Source organism: Myotis brandtii, unplaced genomic scaffold (assembly GCF_000412655.1).
Source record: "Myotis brandtii unplaced genomic scaffold, ASM41265v1 scaffold312, whole genome shotgun sequence".
Classification (NCBI taxonomy): domain Eukaryota; kingdom Metazoa; phylum Chordata; class Mammalia; order Chiroptera; family Vespertilionidae; genus Myotis; species Myotis brandtii.
The window spans coordinates 4,468,546-4,495,416 of NW_005361955.1; the positions used below are offsets into that span (position 1 = coordinate 4,468,546).

Consider the following 26,871-nt stretch of genomic DNA (forward strand, 5'->3'; position numbering starts at 1 on the left):
ATATATACAGTTTATGTCCAGGTCAGCTGGATAGAGATGAACTCTGGGACAAGAATTCCTCAAATATCCAATGACAGCCAGCAGCCATTACAACAAATAATTCCTTTACAACTAAAGTCCCCCACACTCTGCACTTGGCTCTCTCCTTTTATGTAACAAATAGAACACACAAGTTCTGACTCCAGGCGCTGGGATATTTTTTACTGTGAAGGCACTTACTGCATCTTTGCCGTTTAGAGAGCATTCACTCACATTCCCCTCTGAATAGCTCGCCACAGTCTAGGAGTTATTTTGCTCCCATTTTATTGATGACAAAACTGAGTCTCTGAAGCAACTGGCCCAAGTTCATCCACAAACCTCTGCCTTTTGCACAAAAAGAAACTCATGTTGAAAACCCACAACCCCACACAGCGTCCAATATCAATTCCCAAGCATTTGTGTTTCTGAATTTTCAGGGCCTGCCTGGTCTTCTCTAGCAATATTTGACACAGTGTATTAATTTTTAATATGCTAAATGGTGAGATGCTCTCTAATCTAACTTGAATCTCCAACATCATTCATCTCTCACACCAGCCTTAGTTATTTCTGCTCCCCAAACTAGGCATGTTCCTTTTCAGCCAGAAAGCAGGGGGACTATGCGATTCCACTCCGGGGTGGGGTTTGGACTCAGATATCATGGGTTCAAATCTCCGTTCTGAGTGACTCTGGGTAAGTGACCCTTATTGCCTCAGTTTCCACATCTGTAAAATGTGGGCAAACAGCAGGGGATTGGTATCCCAAGCTACAGCTCAGCCTACCTTCCCTGAGAAAGAGAGGTGAGCGAGAGGTCATAGCCACCATCTGCTGTTTCAGCTGCCCCACATGGGCCTCAACACTTGAGGTTCCCATCTTGGATTTGCATACTGGGGGGTTTGTTGTTGTGGAAACTGCCTAACAATTTCTACCACGGAAACAGCCCTAGCAGAACACACAAATATTTTTATTCTGTGAACTGTTATTTCTGAAAAGCAGAGGGGCTCACAGAAGCTTGTGAGGAGCAGGCAGGGCCTGATGCTGGGGAGGGAGCCACTCAGGAGAGAAGAGGAAGTGACAGAGAGGCTGTTCTGCTCTGTCCCCTCCCCCTTCCAGCCTCCTCCCCCTTCCCAACCTTGGGTTCTCAAACTAGCGGGGGTGGGGGGGGGGGGGGCGCAAATTCAGCTACAGATGTGTTGTATTTGGCCCAGGAATGATTTTACTGGGAAGATTTTACATCAAATTACAGGTGTCCAGATTATTTTAGGAGATCAAAAGATCTTCCACACGGGGCCACATTCTCCCACAGGAGCTGAGAAATAACTGCTCTCTTTAGAAGAGCTGAGATTCTTCTCTTTGTCCCAGTCCCCACCACTCTCTGTTGTCTCCCACCCACCTACTTCACTCATTCATAAAACCTACCTGGCCTGCCCTAACCAGTTTACCTCAGTGTATAGCGCGTCAGCCTGCAGACTCAAGGGTCCCAGGTTTGATTCCAGTCAAGAGCTTGTACCTGGGTTGTGGGCACATCCCCGGTAGGGAGTGTGCAGGAGGCAGCTGACCAATGTTTCTCTCTCATCGATGTTTCTAACTCTCTATTCCTCTCCCTTCCTCTCTGTAAAAAATCAATAAAATATATATATATTTTTAAACCTACCTGACCCTCACAGCAATTTGAATTTGCAACCCCTGGCCTCTGCTCTGTCCCAGGACCCAGCATCTCAATGTCGGGCCTGTGAACCCCCAGTGTGGCAGAACCCCTGAGCCTTGGCCAGATTCCCTGAACTAGAGAACACCCTACATTTTCAACTGGTCACACTGTAGACTCCAGAACATTGGAATCACAGACCCTCAGAAGATTCAGCGACGCACCTCTTTCTGAGTCAATCAGGAGGGGCCCAGGAGATGGGCTGGCCACATCCCCACCAAACTTCTTAGTGAAGCTCTTTATTTACATCAAGCCTGATGAGGAACCCCAAAATGCCAACAGACCCCAGCAGGACCACTTCAGGGCCTGCAGACCTTGGAACCCTGGATCCTTCTATTGAACTCCCCTCTTGTCAAGATGGGGAAACTGAGTCTCAGAGAAAGGAACTGGGTGGCCAAAGGCATAGCAAACTGCTACAATAGGCCAATGTTGACTGGTCATAGCCCCCTTCCTCAGAGGCCTACCCACCCTCTTGAATTCTCCCTTCTTCCATTGATCAAAGCCCACTCCCAGGAGAAAGCCTGAAACTCCTTCAGACCATGTTATCCAGAACTGGTGATGGCTTTTGCCTCTCAGGGAATCTAAAGGAACTAGAACTTTTAGTTAAAGAAATGAAGCCCATGGAAGAATTGCAGGCATTGGCTGTGGATAGAATTAGGCAAAGGAGGAAAAACAAGGAACCTTCCTGCAGTTCCTAGAATCACTCTACGTCATGCGTGATTAGAACAGGGCTACACTGGGTTCTCAGCCCCAAGGCAGCAGCTTGGTCTCATGAAGGCCCCAGTCTCCCCACCTATAAAATGGGCATAACCCAGCTCTGAGAGCCCTCATTCTCAGTGCACAGGCAGGACATTGGATATCCAGAGCTTATCCCCACTAATAGACCCTGGCCTATCCCGCAGGGTCTCAGCCAGTCTGTCTCTTGAAGGCTCCCAACGGAGGTCTCATTGTCAGCATCAGAGGAGGCTCAGCACCTAAACCCCAGACGGGGACATGCCCATCTCCCTGGATCCCTGAGCCATAGACTGCTGGACACCCAGGACCACTGAGCTTTCTTTACATCACTCTCCCCAGCACCGGCACCAGATTGCACCCACAGTAGAGGTTCAAGAAACATGTATCGAATGAACAAATGGATGAATGAGCCACCAAATGGCAGGTTGTTAGAATCCCATACCAATGTGACCTTAGACTCCATGCTCCCTTATCTGTAACAGCAGAATGTTCCATCGCTCTGACCCCAACATTCTAATAATGGTACTGTTCTGGGGATCCCTCTGGATCCCCCCTTCTCACAAGTGGACTGGGGCCAGAGGTCTGATGAGGTGTGTGCCCTCTCCCCCCTCCCTCCCTGTCCATCCCCCAGCTGTCTTCATTAAACCACAGGTGAGCTGGGTTAATGGCTGGCCTCAGGGACAGGACTGACATTGCCCTGCTGCAGGGGACCATTCCTGCTGCATTTGCCATGATGACACCTCAGGGCAGGCTGATAATACTTGAGCATGTCACCTGTGTCCAGTGGGTGGGAGGAGTCTAAGGTGGTTGGTGGCCTCGAGTGCAGGCCCTGGAAGAATCAGACTGGTCTTTTCAACAAGGCACAGGTTGTACACGAGTTGGAACACAGGTAAGCCCTGCTGTGGTCAAGGCCATGCTAGGTGATGGCAGGAAGATGTGGTCTGCCCAGGGTAGAGGGCGGGCTTCTCAGCAGAGGGCACTGAGAAGGGGCTCACCAGTGTAGATGGGAGGAAAGGCCCTTCCTAGCTCACTGTACAGCATGAGCAGGGCAGGAAGTGTGCCAGGGCACTGGTTAGGGAAAAATGAAATGGCACCAGTGACTTGGGGTGACACAGGGTAGCATCAGAGGGAAGAAAGAAGCAAGGGGAAGCACTTGCCTTCAAAGGGCCCAGTAAACAGAGAAGCTGGCCCCTCCCACTGGATCTGCCTTTGTCTTTCCCACCCCTGAATTTCCACTGTGAGAGGTTTCTGTTCCAGGCTCCTCTTCTAAGGCACAAATGCACATTAGGGAAGGTGAGGCCATCCACCCAGTTGAGCATCCACCCCTCCCCTCCAGGCACCACTTGAGCATGTCATGTGTGTCCTTGGGGGGTCAGCTCTTCGGGACAGGCACTCTGTCCTTTTTGCCACTCTATCCCAGTGTCCAGAACAGTGCCAGGCACATAGTAGGTGCTCAACAAACACTTGATGACTGCATGAATTATCTCATGAGACGCTCACAGCACCCATGGGTTAGGCACACTCACCCTCCCACACAGTCTGGGATTCTAACCCAGGCAGGAGCTTCCTAGTCTGTGTTCAACAGGGCAGGCAAGCGCAAAGCAGGAGCAAGGGTGCGGGTGCAAGGTGGGCATGATGCTGGGGATTCACTTCCTGTAACAAATGACCATAAACCAGTGGCTTTGAATAAGGGAAATGGATTCTCTCACAGTTCTGGAGGCCAAAAGTCTGAAATCAAGGTGTCGGCAGGGTCATGCTCTTTCCAAAAGTTCCAGGTTACATTCCATTCCTTGACTCTTCCAGCTTCTGTTGGCTCTGGGCTTTCCTTGGCTTGTGGCTGCATCACGACAATCTCCACTCCATCTCCACATGGCCTCCTTCCCTCTGTGTCTGTGTCTTCTCCTCTGTCTCTTACAAGGACACTTGTCATTGGGTTAGGGCCTATCTGGATAATCCAGGGCGATCTCATCTCAAAATCCTTCGTTTTATCTGCAAAGACCATTCTCCCAAATAAGGTCACATTCACGGGTTCTGGGGAGTGCTGGGCTCTAGGCTGGTGCCTGCAAGTTTCCTGCTTTGTTTGTTCCTCTCTCCGTTCTTTGCCATGTGGCCAGACCCACTTGGGACAATTCCAGGAACATGTGTGTCTCTCCTGGGCCCTCCAGGCCGACCTTTCTGTACTCTGTCCACAGGTTTGCCAGGCACAGCTCCAGACCTAGAAAAGAGAAAGCAGATTTTTGGACAAAACTTTATACCTCCAAAGAAGCCAAAAACCTTCCTGCAGCTCGTGTGGGAAGCACTGCAAGATGTGACGCTGATCATCCTGGAAATCGCGGCCATCATCTCCCTGGGGCTCTCCTTCTACCACCCACCTGGCGAGAGCCAAGAAGGTAAGACAGGGGGACCCCTGCCCCCCTCCCTGCAACATGTGTGCCCAGCCACACCAGAGGGCACTCCGGGCTAACAGCCACTCCTCCTTCCAGGTGAGGAAACCAAGGCCCCAAGGGGCTGGGTCTCCCCCCCAGCCAGTCAGTGGCCGAGCCAACACCCAGCTCAGAGCCCTGCCAGTGTTCCCAAGTGTGAAATGCAAAGGCTGGACCAACAATAGTAATAATTATAATGATCATTTATTGAGCACTTACAGCATGCCAAGATCTGAGCTGAAATGGCCTCCTAACAGCCCCCATAAGGTAGTGCATGATTATGCCCATTTTATTTTTTTCTTAATTTTATTTTATTGATTAAAGTATTACAAATAGTAGTACATATGTCTCCTTTTTTCCCCATTGACCTTCCCCCGGCCTCCCCTACCGCCCTCCCCCCCCAGCACATGCCCTCACCACCACCCCGCACCCCCCAGTGTCTTGCGTCCATTTGATTATGCCCATTTTAAAGACATGGAACCAAGGCACAGAGAAGTGCATTAACTTGCTCAAGGTCACCCAGCTAATAAAGAGTCCTTAGTTTTTGTAGTGGAGCTTAGAAAAACTGCTGCCAGGCCCCTCTCTGAGAGTCTGGTTTTATTGGATGGAATCCAAGTAAGGGTGGCTCTGGACGTATGTCCAGACTGCTCTCTGAGGGCTCCCCACTCTCACATCTGAGGACAAAGCCCCCAAATTGCTTACCTTGTGGGCTGCATTCACGCTTTTTGATTTGACAGTGCTTCAGCCCATTCACAGAGATGAATGGGTACTGCCCTCTGGGTACTCCAGCCTCTGAGGGACCCTCCTTCAGCTCCAAAGCTGGGCTTCTTTCTCCTCAGAACCCCAAGTCACTCATTCCTTGAGGCATGCAACGATGAAAAAAATTCATGCACCGAATATTCCAGAACAAGGATTACAAACGATAGCCCACAAGCCAAATCTGGCTCACTTTCCTGTTTTTGTATGGCCCATGAGCTAAGATTGGTTTTTACATTTTTCAAATGATTGAGAAAAATGAAAATAATATTATTTTGTAACATGTAGCTTTTACATGAAATTCCTACTTCATTGTGTAAAAAGAGTGTTTTATTGGAACACCCCCATTTCTTTTTCATATTGTCTACGCTGCTTTCCTGCTATAATGGCAGAGGTGAGTAGCTGCGACAAAGACTATATGTATGGTCCACAAGGCCTAAAATATTTACTATCTGGCCTTTTACAGAGAAAGTTTGCCAACCTCTTTCCTAGAAGGTCAGGATGTGGAGTTTTGCCTCAAGAAAACCATTCTCCTTCTCCTTAATTCCCTCCACTCTGTGTGTAGAGGTCAACTGCCTCAATTTTATACTTCATATTACTAAGTTGATTTTTTTTCTCCATGGCATCTCTCCAAAACGGGTTTAAAGACATAATAAAGACATGGCTCATACTATGAGGTCAAATAGAAAGCCAGACAGAAAAGGAATGGAAGCAAATAAACTGTGTTTGCTACTATGATTGGGATATAAATTTGATTTTGAGCTTCCTGGCAGCCAAGGCAAAAAGGGAATTAGGATGATTTGCATCGCTCAGATTATCAACAGGAGGAAACAGCATCCTGTAGGAAGAGAGCATGCCCCTGACGATGAATTCTGGGATGAACTTTCACATAGGCCATAAGAGATGAATCATGGGCGGCATTCTTTGCAGAAGTTTTATAGAAAATGTTGAAGAAGATTGTGCATGGCTATTTGAATAGGCCTTGAACAGAGCTAAGGATGCAACACAAAAACGTAATAATTGTTCTTACTATTTTTATAGCTACCACTAGCTGAGAGCTTTTACAGTAGAGGTTCATTTGATCCTCACAACAACCCTGTGGGTAGGTGCTATTATTATCCAGGAAACCGGGGCCCTGAAATAGGAAATGACTTGCTCCGTCACACGCTAGGAAGCACAGAACCATGACTCAGACAGAGACGTTCTGGCTTCTGAGCCCTCGCTCCTATCATTCAGAAAGAGATGGGGTTGAGGCAGTGCCAGCTGAGTAAGTAACCTCATGTGACCCAAGTCAGTGCAAGATTAGAACTCAGAGGGCAAGTGGTGGAGGGGGTGCAGCGGGAGCAAGCATAGAGCTCCCAGTGTGTGCCAGGGAGAGCCTTCCAGAGCCCTCCAAACAGATGCCTGTGAATGCCTCCATCTTCAAGAGGTGGAAACCAAGGCCCAGAGTGAGGAAGCACTTGCCTAAGGCCACACAGCTTGTACACAGTAGGGCTGAATCTGAAACCCAGATTCAGATTGGTTCTTTTCACTGCCCTTCCCTGCCTCCAGCTGAGACACTAGTGCAGACCGTACTCTGGGTCAACGAGTGCAGTTGTGCACACTCTAGCTCCACAAAGTGAAGTTCCAGAACTTTGTGATGATACTTACGCTTCCCTGACACCCAGACCCTGGCCTGAGCTCTGAGCTCTGGGCTTACCATGTTGCCAGGACCACCCCCTTGCCAAGTCAAACACAGGCTTCATCAGTTAATTAAAAATTGATGCAGGTGATGAACTAAAAGGCTATAGAGTGCCTTGCAGCACCCACAGCCCTTCCCTGTTTTCATTCTTGGCTCAGAGAGCTCTAGACACTTGTCAGAGGTCACACAGCATATTTGTGGCAGGGCTGGGATCTACACACCCAGTGCTCCCAACTCCCTGCCCATGACAGTTTCCCTAGTGCCAGAGTGCTAGCAGAGTGACAGGCACATAGTAGGTGCTTAGAAAATGTTTGTGGCTTAACCAGTTTTGAGGCCCCTTATTTGGTAACCACCTAAGAGGTAGCTTCCCCATGTTACTGGTTAACAAACAGAGAGAGGCCCAGAGAGGCCATGTGCATTCTCCGAGGTCACACAGAATGAAGCCACACCTTAGAAAATCTCAGGTCCAGGGAAAGCAGCTGCAGATTCCACAGACTCTGTGGTCACAATCTCTAGGTCCTGTTTCTGCCCCAGTCTGGGGGAACCTAGAGGAGATCTCAGCAAGGCCTGCCCACTCTCTTCTTTCTTCCTGTTCCTGGTCTCTTCCCCCTAATGCACCAGGGGCAGCAGGAGTTGTTCCCAGAGTCCAGCGGCTCCCAGTGGCTAAAGACCTAACCCAGAGATCCAGACCCCACTTTCTGGCCATTCCAAGGCACGATGTAACCATCTGACAGTTGTCAGAAGGAAATTAAAGCTAATGGGCTTTCCTGGCAGAGTGAGTGCTCTGACGGGCCCAGAGGGCCCTTGGTGTTGAATCAACAAGGGCAGCAGGCAGGACTGGGTGTCAAGGCAATGGGGTGTGAATCCCACTCAACCGCCACGCCTGGTTTCCAGAAGCCAGTCCAAGGAGAGCAGCTCATGAAAAGGGGGAGAGAACCAATACTTATTGTGTGCCATGTGCCAGGCCCTTACTAGGTCCAGGTCGCACAAATTCCCTGGGGTCATCGCACTTTACAGCTGTCCAAACTGAGGCTCAAAGAGGCCAAGTACTTCCTCTTGGTCACACAGCAGAGCCTGGACTTGAAGCCAGGTCTTTCCACTTCTAGAACCTGAAGGCTTTCCATTGTCCTGGGATGTTTCCAAGTGTCTTGAATGCTTCCATAACTAATGGGGGGGGGGGCATTAACGAGGCACACACAGGGAAAGAACAGCCTTCCCCATGTACAGAGCATGTAGCAGGGACAGGGAATAACAAAAGCCCTGTAAAGTGAAGCACTGGTCTCTGTATCTCAAATCACTCCCCTAAAGTTCAAGAGAATGCATTTCCATATACTGGGTTTCTATTTAGCAAGGTTCACCCGTGTTTTCCAGCTTTTTTGGGGGGCGGGGGGTGGTAATTGGTGTCATTCATGGTGGTAGAGGGAACTCTAGTTCCCCTCCTCCTGCCATCACGTGGTCTGGAATATAGCTGGATCCCCTCTGTAATGCGGGGCTCGCGGCTCCATTCAGGCTGGCTGTGGGACTGGATTGCAATAATGTGTGCCAAATGCTGGGCAACAGGAAGCAGTAGCTTTAACTGAGCCGTTACTGTGTGCTCACAGCAGTAGCTGCTTTACATAAAGGCTCACCCTGAGTCCTCCCAACCCCCTAGGAGGGAGCACCTGTCAGTGCCCTCATTCTGCAGATGAGAAAACCCAGGCACAGTGGTTCAGTAGCTAGCTCCTGGGCACACAGCAGTTAAGTAGTACAGCTGGGATTTGAACTCAGGGCTGGCCCCATGTCCGTTATCCGCACGATAATGAGTATCATTACAACCAAAGGCTGATCCAATTAAACAGTTTAAAATAACTAGAAAAGCTTTGAAATTCCCAAAGGAAAAAGGTAGCTTTGAGAACCTCATACAACGATGTGATGGTTAACTAGCCTGTGCAGAACGGCTGGTGACACACACTGCCCGGCCACAATGATTCTGAACCATCCCAGCCTGGACACACCAGCTGAGCCTGGACCCTCCCAGGAGCTGGGAGCTAAAAACAAACAAACAAAAAAAACTCCCTGGTACCACTTGGCCTTTCTGTCATGTTGTTTCTGTCCCTTGGCTTTCCCAGAGGCTCCTGCTGGGGTCTCCTAAAACTGCTGTTCCGCCCTGGCCGGTGTGGCTCAGTTAGTTGGGTGTCGTCCCGTGCACCAAAAGGTTGCTGGCTCCATTCTCAGTCAAGGGCACATGCCTAAGTTGTGGGCTCAATCGCCGGTAAGGGGCATGCAGAGGTAGCCAATCGATGTTTGGCTTCACATCAATGTTGCTTTGTCTCTCTCCCTCTCCCTTCCTCCCTCTCTAAAAATCAATAAAAAGTATTCTTTAAAAACCTGTTGTTCTCTCGCCCTGGCCGGAGTGACTCAATGGTTAGAATATTGGCCCGAGCACCAGAGAGTCACGGGTTTGATTCCCAGTCAAGAGCATGTTCCTGGGTTGCAGGTTTGATCCCTGCCCCCCATCAGGGCACATGTAGGAGGCAACCAATCCATGTGTCTTTCTCACATCAATGTTTTTCTCTCTCTACCTTCTCTCTCTCCTCCGCCCCCCTCCCTTCTACCCTCTCTAAAAATCAGTGGGAAAAAATATCCTCCCATGAGGATTAACCAAAAACAACAAAAACTGCTGTTCTCTCTTCCTTGGGATTGAATTGGACTTCCATACAATTGGCCATAGGTCTATGGCAATGTTTTCTACTTTTCCACATGAGGCCAGCAAGTGGCTGAGAGGGCACTAGGCTCAGGGACAGTGGGCAAGGCAGGTCCAGTGTCAGATTCTAGGCCCAGGCCTGGATTCAAACTCCAGATCTGCTGTGTGACCCCAGGTGAGTTACTGTCCCTCTTTGAACTGCTTCCCTTTTTTCAGCCAGCTTGATGATTAAAGTGAGTGCTTGGCATATAGCAGGTCTTGCAAATAGCCCAGTCGCCTGCCCAACCCCCATGGAAGAGAACTACCCTGAGTTTTCCAGGAGTGGATGGTCAGACATGGAAAGGGCCGTTCTCTACCCCCACCCTCTTCCCCAGTGGAAAAAGGAGCTAGTCCTGGCTGCAGCATTCACCTTGGCTGTGTCACCTCACCACTCTGGGTCTCAGTTTCCTCAGCTGTTAATGGGGGAACTCACTGTCTGGATCCTGTGGGGAAGCAGAAGACAGAGTGTGTGGAAGGGCTAGGAAAGTTCCTAGCACTCGGCACCATGTGGACAGGATCTGCCTTTGAGTCTGAGGCCTTTGGATTAAATATGTGTGGTGTTTTTTCATTTTCTTTTTCACATGGTGGGCCTGGCAGGCCTCAAGCAATTTGAGGGCCCAGACTGGGAGGTTCAACAGAGCAAGGGTGTGAGGTGTAGGTCACACAGAGGCTCCGATGGAATGTGGGTATCCTCACTGTGTGGTTGGGGCTCAGATCCAACAAAGGCCGAGTAAGAACCTCCTGTGACTGAGCACAGGCCGGAGCATCCACATTCTTTTCCTTGAGCCCAGAAGGTGGTCCCAGTGAACCCCAGTTTGCAGATGGGGATGCTGCAGCTCAGGAAGAACAGTGATTTACCCAGGCTAGTTCAGGGACAGCAGTGCAATTAGAACCAGCTCGTCGGAGGGCAGGTCCAGTGCTCTGGTTCCTACCCCCCAACCTAGAGACCTGCCTCGTGGTTGCTGGGAGAACGGAAGGAAAGGACAATAGCAAAACTACATTTTAGACCCTAAAGCAAGCACAGTGTTGATTGGTCTCATTCTGTTACATCCTCACTTTTTCTCGTTTCTCGTTAAGCAGGCCTCTCTTTTGTGCCAGGTCTGTGCTGGAGATGCCATGGACCTCACCTCATTAAATTCCAGCCCTCAGAGTGGTCCCCAAAATAAGGAATATATTCCTATTTTATAGATAAGAAAACTGAGGTTCAGAGAGGTGAAGTCATTACCCAAGATCTCACAGCTAGAACAAAGGCAGAAAACCAAAGTAGCTAAGACAGTAGGCTCTGAAGTCAGATATCCTAGCTCCCCACTTGCCCTTCCTAGCTTAGACAAGTCATGTGGCTTCTCTAAGAAACCTCAGCTTCCACATCTGTGAAATGGGCAGAGTGAGTGCTCTGAGATGATGTGTGTGAAGCCCTTTGCACAGGGCTTGGCACCCAGATGCACGGAATAAATTATTCATGATTATCTGATTATCAACATTTTTTGCTTGGCAGAGCTGGGATTTAAAGCCAGACCACTCGAGGCCCCATCTGCTCAGTGGTCGGCAAACTGCGGCTCGGCAGACCGTGGCTCGCGAGCCACATGCGGCTCTTTGGCCCCTTGAGTGTGGCTCTTCCACAAAATACTGACTTCTGCGCATGGGCCACAAAGTTTCAATCGCACTGTACGTGCATGCCTGTACGTGGTATTTTGTGGAAGAGCCACACTCAAGGGGCCAAAGAACCGCATGTGGCTCGCGAGCCGCGGTTTGCCGACCACGGGCCTAGCTGATCCCACACCATCTGCTTCCTTCTATTCTCTGCAGGATGCGCCACAGCCCAGGCTGGGTCTGAGGATGAAGGGGAGGCAGAGGCAGGCTGGATTGAGGGGGCTGCCATCCTCCTCTCAGTCATCTGTGTGGTCCTGGTCACGGCCTTCAATGATTGGAGCAAAGAGAAGCAGTTCCGGGGCCTGCAGAGCCGCATCGAGCAGGAGCAGAAGTTCACCGTGATCCGGGCTGGCCAGGTGGTCCAGATTCCTGTGGCCGAGATTGTGGTTGGGGATATCGCCCAAATAAAATATGGTAAGTGTCCCAGCCACAGAGCTACTTGCTAGAGCTGGAGCAGAGATGGGACAGGCCAAGCAGACCCAAAGAGGCTGGCCCAGGGAAGGGGGTGGGTCCCTGAAGGCTGATCCCAAGCCAAGATGTCTTCTGGGATCCTTTGGAAGTAGAAGGCTACTTCCTGGAGGGAGTAGATTTCAGAATTGATTTAACTCAGAAATGGCAAATACTTGGCACATGTGTCACCACTCTCAATACCTTCAGACATTACTAAACAGTCACAGCTCAGGGCCTCCATACAGCCTCAGAAGCCTTCTCAACACAATACTCCAAGGACTACTAATACTCAGAATGGGTTTATGGGATGAAGTCCATTTCCTATCCCTGATTTGGCTATTGATGGATGGTTGTTGGGCCAGATGCGTGTGATGGGGAGTGGACATAGATGAGTGAACATAGATGAGTAAGCCTATGATACTACCTTGGAGAAAGTGGGCAAGCTGGTGCCAAAGGAGTTTAGATGAGTATGTCCTTGGGAAAGTAGAGGCAGAAGATGGAAGCGAGATTGGAGTGTACCCCTCCTCACTTAGCCCTCGGGGGTTTGGTTTCCTTTGATAATGTGACTGTCCTGGAGTCTCCTCTGCCTAACCCAGATGGACTAGTCCCTTTCAAAAGAATTCCTCAAATCATAGTTGAAACCAGAGAATGAATCGTTGAGAAAACTAGGCCTCAAGACCACACCAGGCCAAGAAAAGCACTTAATAAACTAAAGAACATGCCTGCCTGAGCTAGGATTGTTGGGCCCAACCTCAGCCCTCCCAGCCTGTACCATTCACTTCAGCTCCAGTCTTCAGCTGCCTATTGGCCTGTGATGGGTGCCATGTTGGTTCCTGCACCCTGGGAGCTCTAGGCAGCTGGTCCCAATAGTGAACTTTCCCTTGTAGTCATAACTTCTGGGGACTATTCCAGCCTCTTCAGCCACCTGAGACCCTGCTGACTCCCTTGACCTTCTTCCCATCAGGTGATCTCCTCCCTGCTGATGGCCTCTTCATCCAGGGCAATGACCTCAAGATCGATGAAAGCTCCTTGACAGGAGAGTCTGACCAGGTGCGCAAGTCCGTGGACAAGGACCCCATGCTGCTGTCAGGTGAGCTGCAGCCCAGCAGTGGGCTCACTCCCATTGCTGGTTTCTGTCCCCTTCATGAGGCTGGAGGGTCTTGGCGACTTTGGTCCTTGGCTCCAGATCTCTGGCCAGCTCAGCTCCAAGTGAGAACTTCCTCTCTTTTCCCCAGCAAACATGCATTGAGCCTCCTGGGCTCTCAGCACTGCTTTAGGAATACCACAGTGAATAGAATTGATAAAGAATCTCTGCCCTCAGGTAACTTACCTTCTAGTGATTTAGTTTTCTGAAAAGTCAAACATTGAAGCCCATTCTTATCAGGATGAGAAAGAATCAGCCAGGTGACAATTGTTTTGTTTTATTTAATCCTCACCTGAGGATATTTTTCCATTGATTTTAGAGTGAATGGGAGATAGAGGGGAAGACAGAAAGAAATATCTATGTGAGAGAAACACATCAATTGCTTGCCTCCTGCACGCCCAGACCAGGGCCGGGGTCAGGAAGGAGCCTGCAACCAAGATGCCCTTGACTGGAATTGAACCCAGGACCCTTCGATTCCAGGACCCTTGGCCCAGGCTCATGGGAAAAGACAGTGAGCCAAACTGGCTAGGGCTGGGTGCTAAACAAATAGGAAGGGATGAGGCAGATGAGGCCTCAGTCCTGAGGAACTATGGTGTAGTGAGGAGGGATAAGCAATGGGAAAATTCCAGATGGTGGTAGGTGTGTGGCAAAAATAAAGCAGGACAAGGGGAGGCAGGTGGCTGGAGAGGTCAGGGGGAGCCATGTGTGAGCTGAGGTGTGAATGATGAGCAGGAGCTGGCCTTGTGACTATCCAGGGAAAGTATAGTAGGCAGAGGGAACAGCACGTGCAAAGGCCCAGTGGCAGGATTGTGCTGGAGGACTGTGAACAAGATGGAGATGTGCAGGGGCCATATGTCAGGCATCATGGGCATCGTCAGGAGTTTGGAAATGTTTTGTGTGATGAGGATTCTCTGGAATGGTTTTAAACAGTGAACTGAACACATTTACTTTTTTAAAATCTCACTCTGGCTGCTGCAGGGGGCAAGACAGGAAGCAAGGAGACCATGCAGAGGTAAGGCACCAGCCAGGTGACCACCCTCCCTCCAACAGGAACACCCAAAAGGCCTTAATGTCCAGCAGTGCTCATCAAGTAGCCTCTGATCAGCTACTTTGGGCCTGACCCTGGACTAAGCAGTGAGACCCACCTCTGGCTTCAGGAGCCTCCAGCCCAGATAGGCTGGGATAAGCAGACCAGCAAACAACTAATTCCACACTGGAGAAGTGAGGAAGGTGTACAAAAGCCAAGAAGGGAACAGAGGGGGAGGTGGAGTTGAGCTGGGCTTTAAAGCATGGGTAGCAGCCCACCAAATAGAGTTTTGGATAAAGGGCCCTCCTAGCAGAGGCAAACATTTGAAAGGCACAGAGGTTTGAAGGAGTGTATGTCATCCTCTAAATACAAGGTCCCTGCCCTCCTGTAGCTTAGACTCCAAGAGACAGACAATGAAGCAAGCAAGCACATATATAACATAATTTCAGATAGTGATAAATCAGTGATAGTGATAATTCTGCCATGGTAATGAAATAGAGACCCAGAGGAAAGGACAGGAATCTTAGCTGGTCAGGGAAGGCGTATCTGAGGAGATTGCATTGGAGCTAAAACCGGAACTGTGACAAGAAAGAGCATTATAGGCAGAGGGATAGCAAGTGCAAAGGCCCTGGGGTCTGGCTGAGAGATGGAAATCCTCAAATGCTATCTTGGAACTTAGGGCCACATGGCCCTATGGTCCTAGTTCCAACCTCTGGTTAGCAGAGAGGCGAGCATTCTTGGGAGCCGTGGCCAGGTGTGTCAAGTGGGTCATCTGGGTCAGTGGAAATTGAGGGGAGGTTCTGGGCCTGAGTGGATGGGTTGTGTCTGTACCTCTAGTCCATGAGAAGCCTCATAATTGGGGAGGGGTAGTAGGTTGTCTCCGAGGGAACTGGATGTCCCAGAGACAATCCAGAGAGCTTAGATCCGTAGGCCCTTGGAGACTTGGCAGTGATCTCTGCCTTCAGTGGGGAAGAACAGGGGACTAGGGACAGACAAAAGCATTCCAGGTCTTAACAAGAATCTGGGAGAGCCCTGTGAAGCTCAAACTGGTGGGATCACAGTGGGGTCAGCACTGGTCCTCAGCTCGGGAATGGGTGGTCTCTGAACACTGGGAGATGAGAGGCTCAAGTTGAACCAACTGCTTTAGTCTCAACCTGTACAACTGGCTGAAAGCCTAGCTATGAACTTGGCTCTGAGCCTTTGGATGTCAGGAGACAGCAGCCACGGTCTCCCATGATGTCCTTGTGGACAAGATGGAGAAGGCTGTGCCAGAGGCCAGGAGATTTTGGCCAGTTTGTGCTGATTCTTGGATTGCGGTTATCTGGTTTCTAGTGGCCTTCCCTGGAGCTCTGTCCTGTCACAATATGGAAAGTGCCGTCAAGTTCACAGAGACCACCAGCCCAGGGAGCATGGCAAAAAGAAAGCAAGAGTCAGGACCCACAGAGATCACCAGAGTGCAAGGCGAATTAGACGGAAGGAAATGGAGCTTGACTGCAAGCAGCAGTGCTCACATTCAAAAACACAATTGCATGGGGGAAGGAGAAGCAAGTGGCTTGGCCCTGGCTCATGGGAAAAGACAGTGAGAAAGTGGCATCATTGGCCCAACAGAAAGTAATCTAACTGGGAAGAGAATTCTGTTGCAGAAGAACCATTCTAGGACAAAAGAGGCTGCCTGTAAGGTAATGAGTTCCCTGTCACTGATTGGAACTTAGGGCCACATGGCCCTGTGGTTCTGGTTCCAACCTCTGGTACCAGAGAGGCGAGCATTCTTGGGAGCAGTGGCCTGGACAGGCTGTGGGTGGGAGTGGTATAGAGAAGGCCCCAGCACTGAAGGGACACTGCATTCAGTGCCCCTCCTAGCCGTGAAAGTCACGGATTCACCACACCCTGTCACCCTGTACCTCTGCTACAAACCCACCTGGCTCCATTCCTGTGCCCTGCCTCTGCGGAAGCTGTTCCCTCCTCCTAATGGCCCTCCTTCTCCCTTTCACATTGCTCATTTAACTTCTGCCCATCTGCTTGGGCTTACCTCCTTCACAACGCCTGCTCTGAGCACCACCTCTGGCAGTCGCTCCCATACCACCTGGGGTCCTCATGTCAGCCTGTGACATCCACTCTGTGCACAGCCTTGTAATGTTGATTGAGTTTTTTTCTGCACAAACTGTCTCAAATGAAATAAAGAGCAAAACCCACCCACACTCCTACCACCCAGACAGATCTAATGGGTCTCACTTTTATGGGCTTCTTCCATCTTTGGCCGTACACAGATAGAAGACACCAGGACAGACACACAGGTGGTACACTTCTATTTCGGTCCTCTCACCCGAACAGATCCAAGCAGGCGGGAGCCCAAGCCTGAGGTTATCAGGAGGTCATGCCCAGCTCCACCCCTGGGCCCTGCACACCTCAGGGCTCAGGCACTGCCTGCCAGAGTGAGGAGAGAGGCTGCATTGTAGAAAGAGCAGAGTTGGGCCAGGCTGAGCCAGATCCGGGCTCTGGAATGAACTCTCGGTGTGGCCTCAGGCAAGTTGCTTCACTTCTCTGAGCCTCAGTTTACCTGTGAGGACAATAGGGGTGTCCTGGTGTATGATATAGGTGAAGCCCTACCTAGCATAGCACTGGTAGGGGGATGCTCATGCTGGGTTGGTTCCCTTTCCCGTTCCTAGGATGGAACCTGGACTTGGGGACAAAATAGTCTTGGATTCCGATCCCGACTCCGCCCCTTATTGTCTGGGAGACCCTGGACAAGCTTCTTAGCCTTTCTGAACCTCCATTTTCTCACTTGTAAAATGGGAGCATAACCCCAGCTCATAAGATTGTGTCAAAGCATCCACTTTCCTCTCTCTCATTCATCTCAACTGTCTGCCCTTGCCCTCTCTCTGGACTGTCCACCTTCTCTCCACCATCCACCTCCTCCCACCTTTCTGCCTGCAGGAGCCTGCTTCCTCCAGGGGGGTTCCTTGATAGCTCTGTCCCCAGTGCTGTGAATTCTGGATAGCTGCCATTTGGATGCTCATTTTTACGCATGACTAGACACTTCAGACCCTGTCCCTGTGCTGGGAGGCCTTGCTGGGCCTTCTGGTCAGATGACCCTCAGGGAACACAGAGGGACCAGGATAGGGGTGCCTGCGGGGTCCTTGTGGTAGTGCAGAAGCCCCCTTGTGGTATCTGGCACACTGTGTCAGCCTAGAGCAGTGGTTCTCAACCTGTGCGTCGCGACCCCTTTGGCGGTCGAACGACCCTTTCACAGGGGTCGCCTAAGACCATCCTGCATATCAGATATTTACATTACGATTCATAACAGTAGCAACATGACAGTGATGAAGTAGCAACGAAAATAATTTTATGGTTGGGTCACAACATGAGGAACTGTATTTAAAGAGCCAGAAGGTTGAGAACCACTGAATTCTCTCATGCATGTGATAAATTTTTGGCCTTGAATACTTACTTACTGCTGAGCATTTCTTCTCTGCATTTTCTGCTGCCCTGTGAAGTGCTCTTCTAGGGTCTCCCATTTTGGGGCCTGGGAATGAACAGGGTGAGCTCTGATCCTCTGGGGGTGGGAGGGCCACACTGGCTGAGCTTGTGCTCAACTAAAATGTTTAAAATGCAGCAAACCTCTCAGCTCAAGGATGACTCTCCTTCACAGACCCCCCTATTCACATCATTTGTTTTCATTTTATTCTCATAATTTTTTTTTAATTTTTACTTTTCAACTAGAGGCCTGATGCACGAAATTCATGCAAGGGCTCGGCGGCCCTCGCAGACCCTGGCTGCCTTGGCCCGTGCAGCCCAGCTTCATCTGGAAGGTCATCTGGATGGTCGTTCTGCTGTTTGGTGTAATTAGTATATTAGCTCTTTATTATATAGGATTATAGTTGACATTCAATGTTATTATATACTAGTTTCAGGTGTATGGTATAGTGGTTAGTCAATTATATACTTTACAAAGTCATCCCCCTGATAATTCAAATACCCATATTGCCTATATTTCCTATGCTACATCCCCATGACTATTCTGTAACTACAAATTTGTACTTCTTAATCCCTTCACCTTTTTCACCCAGTCCCTCCCCTCTGGCAGCCATCAGTCTGTTCTCTGTATCTGTGAGTCTCTTTCTATTTTGTTTGTTTGTTTTGTTCTTCAGATTCCACATGTAAGTAAAATCCTATGGTATTGGGCTTTCTCTGTCTGACTCATTTCGCTCAGCATGATACCCTCTAGGTCCATCCGTGTTGTTGTGAATGACCTATTCACATAGTTTTGATGCTATTTCCTAAGGACAGTGACCCAGACTGTGTTGTGCTAAGAACACAGCTGCTTCCTTCCTGTGATCATTGGCTCACAAAGGGAGCTGGGCCTGAACTCCAGATGACCTTCCCTGAGAAGCAGAAGACTACACTCAAGTCCGCTGTGACACCCTAGAGTAGCGGTTCTCAACCTGTGGGTCGCGACCCCTTTGGCGGTTGAACGACCCTTTCACAGGGGTCGCCTAAGACCATCCTGCATATCAGATATTTACATTACGGTTATAACAGTAGCAACATTACAGTTATGAAGTAGCAACGAAAATAATTTTATGGTTGGGTCACAACATGAGGAACTGTATTTAAAGGGCCAGAAGGTTGAGAACCACTGGCCTAGAGGAAGGCAAAGGACACTCCGGTTCTGAGTCAGTTGGCCCAGCCATGTCTGGCTTGTGATCCTGGACAGGTCACTTCATCTCTTGGAGCCTCCATGTTTGTGTCCGTACAATGGGGAAGCAGGTGGGCACCACCCCCCTCGCCTACCCAACAGGGTTGTTGTGGAACCCACATGCACAGACGAATGTGACTGTCCCTTGTAAATGGTGCTGTGTGAGGTGCTATGTGAGGAATAAGAGCAGCGTTTGGAGACAGAACACTCAGGTTCTAGCCCTCCATCAAGCTTTGGCTTTGACCTCTGCCCCCCAGGACCCCAGTCTCCTCATCTATTACCCAGCAGCATCTACTCTGATGTCCCCAGTGCTCCAGGCACAAAGGAAATCATGAAGGCCTGGAGCTCCTTCCCCAGGACGACCAGGCAGGCCCCAGCCCATGTCCGGTTCTTCAGACCAGGCAGAGTAGAAACAGTCAGGAATCACAGGCTCACTGGTCCCTGGTCCAAGCAGGGGGTGGGGGCACCAAACCAGAGCACAGCTGCTTCCAACTGCTGCCTACAGAAGTGCCCCTCAGTGCGGCTGCTGAGTTCCCTGTGCAAGTGGAGCCTCCCAATGTTTAAATGTTGGCAAGAAATCCCTATTCTTTTCAAGCTTGTGTGGGTCAAGCAACAGATGGGTGGGCCCTAGAGCACAAACTCTGACCTGGGCCCATTTCTTTTGTTTTAATTTTGTATTTTAAGATAATATCAAACTTTCAGAAAACTTGCAAGAACAGCACAAAGAATGCGTACGTGCCCTTCCCTCTGATTCCACTGTGATTACCGTTCTGCCCTGTCTGCTCTCTCAGGAGCCTCCCTCTTCCTCATCACGCACGTGATTGCCCTGGGCCCCTTCACATTTCAGTCTCTGCCCTAAGAAAAGATATTCTCGTGTGTAACCACAGCACAGCTGTCAATTCAGGAAAGTCGACATTGATGCAGTACTGCAACCTAAGATACTGTCCATATTCATGTTTGCCTACTGTCCTCACAGCATTCTCCAACTGGGACCCAGTGCAGGGCTGTGTGGCATTTAGGTGTCCTGCCCCTTCAGCCTCCTTTAACACGGAGCACCTTTCACGGAAGGCCAGTGGTTTTGAACCCTCCTGGGTCATGAACTCTGGTGATAGTCCCATGGAAACAGTGATCCCTCTTATGAGAAATAAATACCTAGACTTGTGACTTTGCAACTTTTCAGGGGATTTACAGATCCCTAGAGAACCTAGTCTTGTCTTGATTTGCAGCTGGGGAAACTGAGGCCCAGAGCAGTAGTGTAAGGCTCCACAGAGGGGAGGGCCAGAGAGAGACCCCAACCCTCTAGCCCCCCAGCCCAGTACTCCTGCAGCCCCCATGAGTGAGCTTTCCTCCAAGGGCCCCGTGACTTCTATTACCCAGCAGCATGGCCTGTTTGAAATGTCTTATGGTAAATTCCATCGGGAAGCCAACAACTAGGTGCCATCAGTGTGGCCATGGAAGGGCCAGGGGGCCAGGGTGAGGGCTTGTCCTCAAGAGCAGCAGGGTCTGGCTCCAGCAGGCCCATTAGCTCTGCCCCCTACAGGACCCCCCAGCCTCCTCCATCACCACTGGAGCCAGAGTGTTAACAGCACGAGGTTGCACAGGACATCAGCAAACCCTCTTGGGCCTGCTGCCCACCCTGCCCATCGAGTGGTAGGCCAAGCATGGAGAGCCACACCTGCCACCACTGCTGCTGCCTCCGGGAGCCTAGGACGATATCATGATGCTGGAAGGCCCAGTCTGCTGCTCGGTCCGTGCTCTCTCCATTACACTACCCTGCCTCTTCTCCATGAGAGGCAGTGGGGTGTAGTGGATAGAGCACGGGTTCAAGTCCCGGCTCCATCACTCACAGCTGTGTGACCCTGGGCAGAGAGGCCACAGGTGGGTGGAGGGGCTTGGGGTTGTGCTTGCACCAGAACCTACCTCACCGAGCTGTTGTGAGGGAGGCAGGCTCACGGGCACTAAAGCACTTTGCCGACTGTCTAGTGCTCTGTAAGTGTGCATTATTACTATTAGCAACGGGACTGGGAATCTTATAGCTTTGCTTGGTGTTTGTGCCTAGAGGCAGATGATAATCCCCAGAAATGGCTTCCCTTCTTTTTTCACATCTCTACCCCCGAAAGAGACCTTTTGGAAGGTATGACCTCACCCCTCTTCCTGTCCAGAGAGAGGCCTGGGAAGTCAAAACTGGGAGAGCGAAGAGCACTGGGTTCAAGCCCTAACCTATGCCTCAGGTGCTGTGCAACCACAATCAGACATTTGCCTTTTCTGGGCTCAAAAGCTGCATTTTGTAAAACTAGGCCTCTCCAGCTCTGCAAACAAGGGCTCAGTGTACCCCATTTGCCACTGCATGAGGCTTTGGCCCCAAGACAGCTAACACCTGGACCAGGTCAGGTGGGGGCCATTTCCTACTGCTCATAGCAAGCCTCAGGTAGAGATGAGCTTCGAGCCTGCAGTCGGGAAGGTTGTGGCCTGCCCTCTGCTACCAGGTTAAAGGTAAGGTCCCGGTGGGATAGGACAGGCTGTCCAGTTGGCAGAAGCCACCGTGTTCCCTGGCCCTGAGCTCCTTTCTCTCTCACAGACAGACAGGAGCTGGATGGCTGACCCAGCTCCCCCACCGCTCTCCTGCCTTCCTCTAGCTTCCTGCCTTCCAACTCTGCCATAAGCCTTCCCGGCAAGGTGGGAAAACAGAGACTAGAGCCCCACCCTCACTCCACCCTTTACACTAGCAACAACCCTCTCAGCTGAATGTGGAGATGACCTCTTGGGGCAGCTTCCCTGTCTGTGAAATGGGAGGGAGATGATGATTACTCAGAGGGACTGTGAGAGCCAGGAGGAGAAAGCAGCTCAGATAGTAATTGACACACAGTGAACCCGCTCAGTAAAGATTAGTTCCCTTCTTCCCTCACCCAGTGGCTCCCTGCTGAACACCAGGCAAATCCCAACTCTGCAGCCCTCACACAGGCTGCTCCAGGGTCCTGCTTCTCTCCCACTCCTCCCTTCATGAGCCCAGCTGATCCACTGCTGTCGCCTGTCCTACCTCCCACCTTTGCCTGGGCTGTGCCCCCTGCCAGGACACCGGGCCCTTGGATCTCTGCTATCTTGTGCTGTTATTGATCTGTGTGTCTGTCTGCTCCCCTCAAACCCAGCTGGACTGTGAGCTCCTGGAGGGCAGGGATCACAAGAGACCCTCCCTTCCAGCCCCAGAGCCTAGCACAGAGTTGGCACTCCACCATATCTGTCCATCAAATGAAACGTGCGGCCTGGCAGGAGGCTTCACGTTTGGTCATCTATCCACACAAGCCTCTGATGGCCCCATCTTAACTGAGATACAAACTTTCCAAGATGTAGCCTTTTAATGGAGGCTGCCCTACCCCGGCCAGGGATGGCCCTAGTCTCCGGGGACCAGGGGACCCAGACTTCATCACTGAGAGGTGAGACCTAAGCCAGGCCGCCCCATTTTTCAGAGAACAAAGAGAGGAGAGGGCTGGCCTCAGGCCACACAGCAAATCAGAAGCAAACACCAGTCTGGTTCCCAGGTCCCCTACTCCTTAGCCCAGGGCTCACTTCACCCACCCCCACCATGCTTATATATCCCGAAGGGCTCCATGGGAGCTTCGATGAGGTGGGAGCTACAGGATAGTGCCCAAGAGACCACGGACAGTGAAGTCTTGGTGCAAGGCCCTGCGGGGCCCCCACACCCAAAGGGTTCTCACCTTGGCCCCTACCCAAAGACCCTGTAGTTTTCCTTTGAGAGATTTAGTCATCCAACCTTTTATTTGAATGCCTGTGGTTCTGCCATTACAGCCACAGGCTTTGGGGTTAAGCATTGCCCTCTGTAGAGGATCCTGGAGCTGGGGTGGGACAGTGTAGGGGGAGTGACCTGGTACACTCAATTCTTCCTCTGGCAGAAGGGGCAGCCAAGCCCTGATGTCCTTGTAGGAGAGAGATCCTGGTAGAAGAGAAGGAACCAAGGGAAGGAAGTTTTGGATGAGAAGTAGGGGAAGGGCATTCAGTAACTGTGTGAGCAAAGCGGGTGGGGGACTGGACACAAGGCCCAGTGAGCTATGCACACTCCCAAGGCAGAGGCCACGGGGCAGGAATCAGTGGTCAAGGGCCAGAAGAAGGCCGGGGTCTGACAGAGGGGGTACTGACCGAATTTGGACTTTAGGGCATTTTGCAGGGTGTCTGAGCTGGGGGACAGTGGTCAGAGCTGAAGCTGGAGCACAGAACGAGGGAGGGCCAGAAGGAGAGGTTGATGTCCCATCTACTGCTGGAGCCTGGAGGACCACCTGGGGCTCATCTGAGGCTGGGCAGGGGGCTGTGCCTTCATGTTGTCCCCTGAGTTATGGCCAGAGGTCACCTCCCTGGCTTCCTCCTCCTTCCTCCCTCCTCCCTGCCTCCCAGTGCAAAGCCGCCAGCTCCCTGCAGTGATGGGAGTGATTAGATTAGAAGGTGATTTTGGGGTCTGATTATCTTGGGTGGAAATTGGCCCCCTGTGTCTTTTTCCATCCCACCTAGAGCTGGGGAGGTGGGGAGCAATATTTCCATTGCCACCCAGGCAGAACAGACTTTCACAAATGTGTTTAAGACCAGGGTGCAAAGACCTTGTTTCCGGGAGAGACAGATGACAAAGAAGATAGTCTCTATCCACTTCAGACAGGAAAGGTCAAAGCCTGGCTCTGCCCCTCACCAGCTGTGACCCTGGGCAAGCCAGCTTCCTCCTCCATAAACTGAGGGTCAGTGTGAGGACTCAGAAATGACTGCTGTGAGGGGCTTAGCACATTGCCTACACAGAGCAGGTGTCCTCCAGAAGGTAGTGCCGGTACCGGCAGTGCTGTCTGCACTCTGAATGCATGAAGTGTGTTCCTCCCTCACCTCTAAAGATCCACAATGACCCCACCCCCACATGACCTCTCTGGGCCTCAGTTTCCTCATCTGTCTAACACTGCTGGCATTTAACAACCCCTCCTGACAGCCCACACACAAGCTGAGCTGGTGCACCACAAAGCATTTTAGCAGCAAGTCGTCGTATTATCCAGGGACCCGTGACTGGGCCCTGGTTCTCCCTGTTTGTGCTTCTTAGGGGCTAGTTAGGTTGCAGGGTCTGCCTGTGAGAGAAAGACACCAGGCCTGGTTTGGTTGGCCTAGAATCAGTGTCCAAGCTCATTCTGTGGTCCTCACTGTTCCCTGCCCAAAAAAGCACTATCCTTCTGTCCTGGGAATGGGCAAGGAGCCAGCAGAAGAGCTCACATCTGAGGATCTGGGTTCTGTTACAGATTGCCAGGTTTCATGCCCCCCTGGGAACCTCATGACTTAGTTTACCAACTCATGGATGGACAAACTGACTTTTCCCTGCCTTAAAGGAACTTCCTGGAGTGTGTTTGTCTGCACTTTAAGATCCTGAGATACTGGAAGCCAAGGCTAGAACACCACACACATGCACACACATACGCACATGCACACAGATACACGCACAATCTCACTATTGTTCAGATCCTGGGAGGAAAGGGAAGGAGTGGGTGAAACATCTTGGAAAGTAGAAATAAATTTCCTTGCTTTAAGGGAAGTACTTCCAGTCCTGACTCAGAACTTCTTGACACTTATTTTATATACAATTCTAATCAGTTTGTTGACTTAGACTTCAAATCTGAAGCAAATTGGAAAACAAGGAGAAGGCTGTTAGAGACAAGTTACCCTGATAATGGGGAGAAGAGGCAATCAATCTTGAGAGGAAAGAAGGAAAAACTCTAAAAAGCAGAACTGGATTCAAGAAGCAAATCATCAGGGCTGTTTAGTGTTGGGGGTCAGCCTCCATGGCCATCAGGCCCCTCAAACGCTGTCTTGCAAACTCAACATAGTTCTTACTGTGCAGCCTGAGGACGGCCCAAGACTGCTCCTGGCCAGGACTGCATCCGACTTCTCTATTGAAGAAAGAAGTATGTGCTGCATTGTAGAGAGCGTTCTACCCAGAGTGGTAAAAATTAAAATCAGGAAAAAAATGGGCACCTGACTATTCTTTACCAAAGAGAGTGGCCATTGGCAGGACTGAGGGGGCCTCCCCAGGTGTGTCCTGAGCCTCTGCAGGTGACATCACTCCAACCCAGTCAGTTGCAGGTGCCAACTCTCTATTTGTGAGTGGCCCATCTGTTCTGAGAAAGCTGCAGGACCCAGTAGCTATGTGTTTCCAACGCCACTGAGGATAAAGGGCCAGCAGCCTCTGGATGTCAGGCCTGGGCTGTTGTAGCTGCTGTTCATTTCCTGTACCGGGTCCCAGTGCCTTCGCTAGGGTCACCTTGTTTCCTCAGCGAGGCCACAGCTTCAGTGGTTTCCCTTTTTCCCCCATACTTTTCCAATTTTTTTATCGTGGTAAAAATACACATAACATAAAATTGACCATTTTAACAATTTTTATGTGTATAGTTCCATTACATCCTAGTGCGTTCATATTGTTGTGCAGCCCTCACCACCATCCATCTCCAAAACTTTTTCATCTTGTAAAACTGAAACTGTCCACATTAAACACTATCTCCCCATGCCCCCAGCAACCAGCATCCTACGCTTTCTGTCTCTGAATCTGACTACCCCAGGGGCCTCATGTAAATGGAATCAAACAGTATTTGTCTTTCTGTGACTGGCGTATTTCATTTAGAATTGTGTCCTCTAGGCTGATCCATGTGGTAGCATGTGTCAGAACTCCCTTCCCTTTTAAGACTGGATAATATTTTATTATATAGATATACCACTCTTGCAGGGGGTTTACCTTTGCATTTCATCCTCATTCTGCAGGAGACTTCCTAAGTGGTCTTGGACAAGTTATTCCCTGACCTGTACAGTGGAGGGGCCTGCCTTACACTAGCAACAAGACACTCCAGTCAAACAAAAGCTGACACAGAAACCCCAAAGATAAATGAAAATGGAGACACTCTGACCAAAGGCCTCTCACCCCTCCCCAACAGCTGTTCTTGCTGCCCTCTGAAAAAATTCCAGGGCCCTTTGAAACCCAGTTTAAAAAATCTAAAATTCCAGGAAAGAGGTTCTTAACTTTTCTTGCACCACGGACTCCTGGGGAAGTCTGGTGACATCATGTGCCACCCCCACTTGGAATTATACTTTGAAATGCATAAAGCAAAATATTTTGGGTGACAAAGGAAGACAGTGAGATTGAAGTAGTTAAAGTAATAAAATGCGTGGTATAGTGATGCATGGGTTTCTTCATTAGCACACTGCATAACAAGATCAGCAGTCAGCTTAATAACTGCCTTATTTGTAAAATAAGGGTGAGTATCATGATATCTGCAACAGCTGCCAAGCGATACGAAAAAAACCTGCGATTCTTGTAACATGTATGATGGTGTTGGGGTTTGTTGCCTACATGCATAATGCGAGGAAATGCTACATTTCAGCTAGATGTTTGTAAAACTAAAGATGTCATTATTTTCACCCAATTTTACAGAGCCCTGAATTCTTTTACCAGATCTTTAAAGAGGGGGTGGTGTCCACTTTAAGCAGTCCTGTAAAGGTCTTAGTTGGCATTTCTTTGCTGGTTATAGAATTAAGCAAAATGAGGTCTCATTCTAGATAAATCAATAAGAAAAAGAGAGAGTGGTCCCTGCTTGGCCTGTAAGGTTGAGGGAGGAGAAGCAAAAGAGAGATAGAGGCAGGAGGGAATCTCCAAGAGAGCATGGCAGGTGGTAGGCCTGAGCTGTCTGGAGGCCTAAGAACTGAGGTATAGCAGTATCTGAGCCCCAAGCCCATCACAGTGCTGTCCCAAAGTGAAATCATCCTAAAAGGTTCATAGTTTGAACCTTGACTATGGGCAGTACCCTTGGACCTCAGCAGGCAAATTGCCAGCAGATTCTGGATAGAA

At 50.3% G+C, this 26,871-nt stretch overlaps 1 protein-coding gene across 10 annotated transcripts in view; it reads left to right on the plus strand.

The window, feature by feature from the left end:
- ATP2B2 (ATPase, Ca++ transporting, plasma membrane 2) overlaps window positions 1-26,871 on the plus strand; it is a 296,412-nt gene that overhangs the window by 197,390 nt on the left and 72,151 nt on the right. For all 10 annotated transcript variants that reach the window (XM_005870061.2, XM_005870062.2, XM_014542750.1 and 7 more), the window contains 3 exons: window positions 4,648-4,845; window positions 11,844-12,101; window positions 13,102-13,227. In XM_005870061.2, coding sequence (XP_005870123.1) covers window positions 4,648-4,845; window positions 11,844-12,101; window positions 13,102-13,227 — 582 coding nt within the window. The remainder of the gene's footprint in view (window positions 1-4,647; window positions 4,846-11,843; window positions 12,102-13,101; window positions 13,228-26,871) is intronic.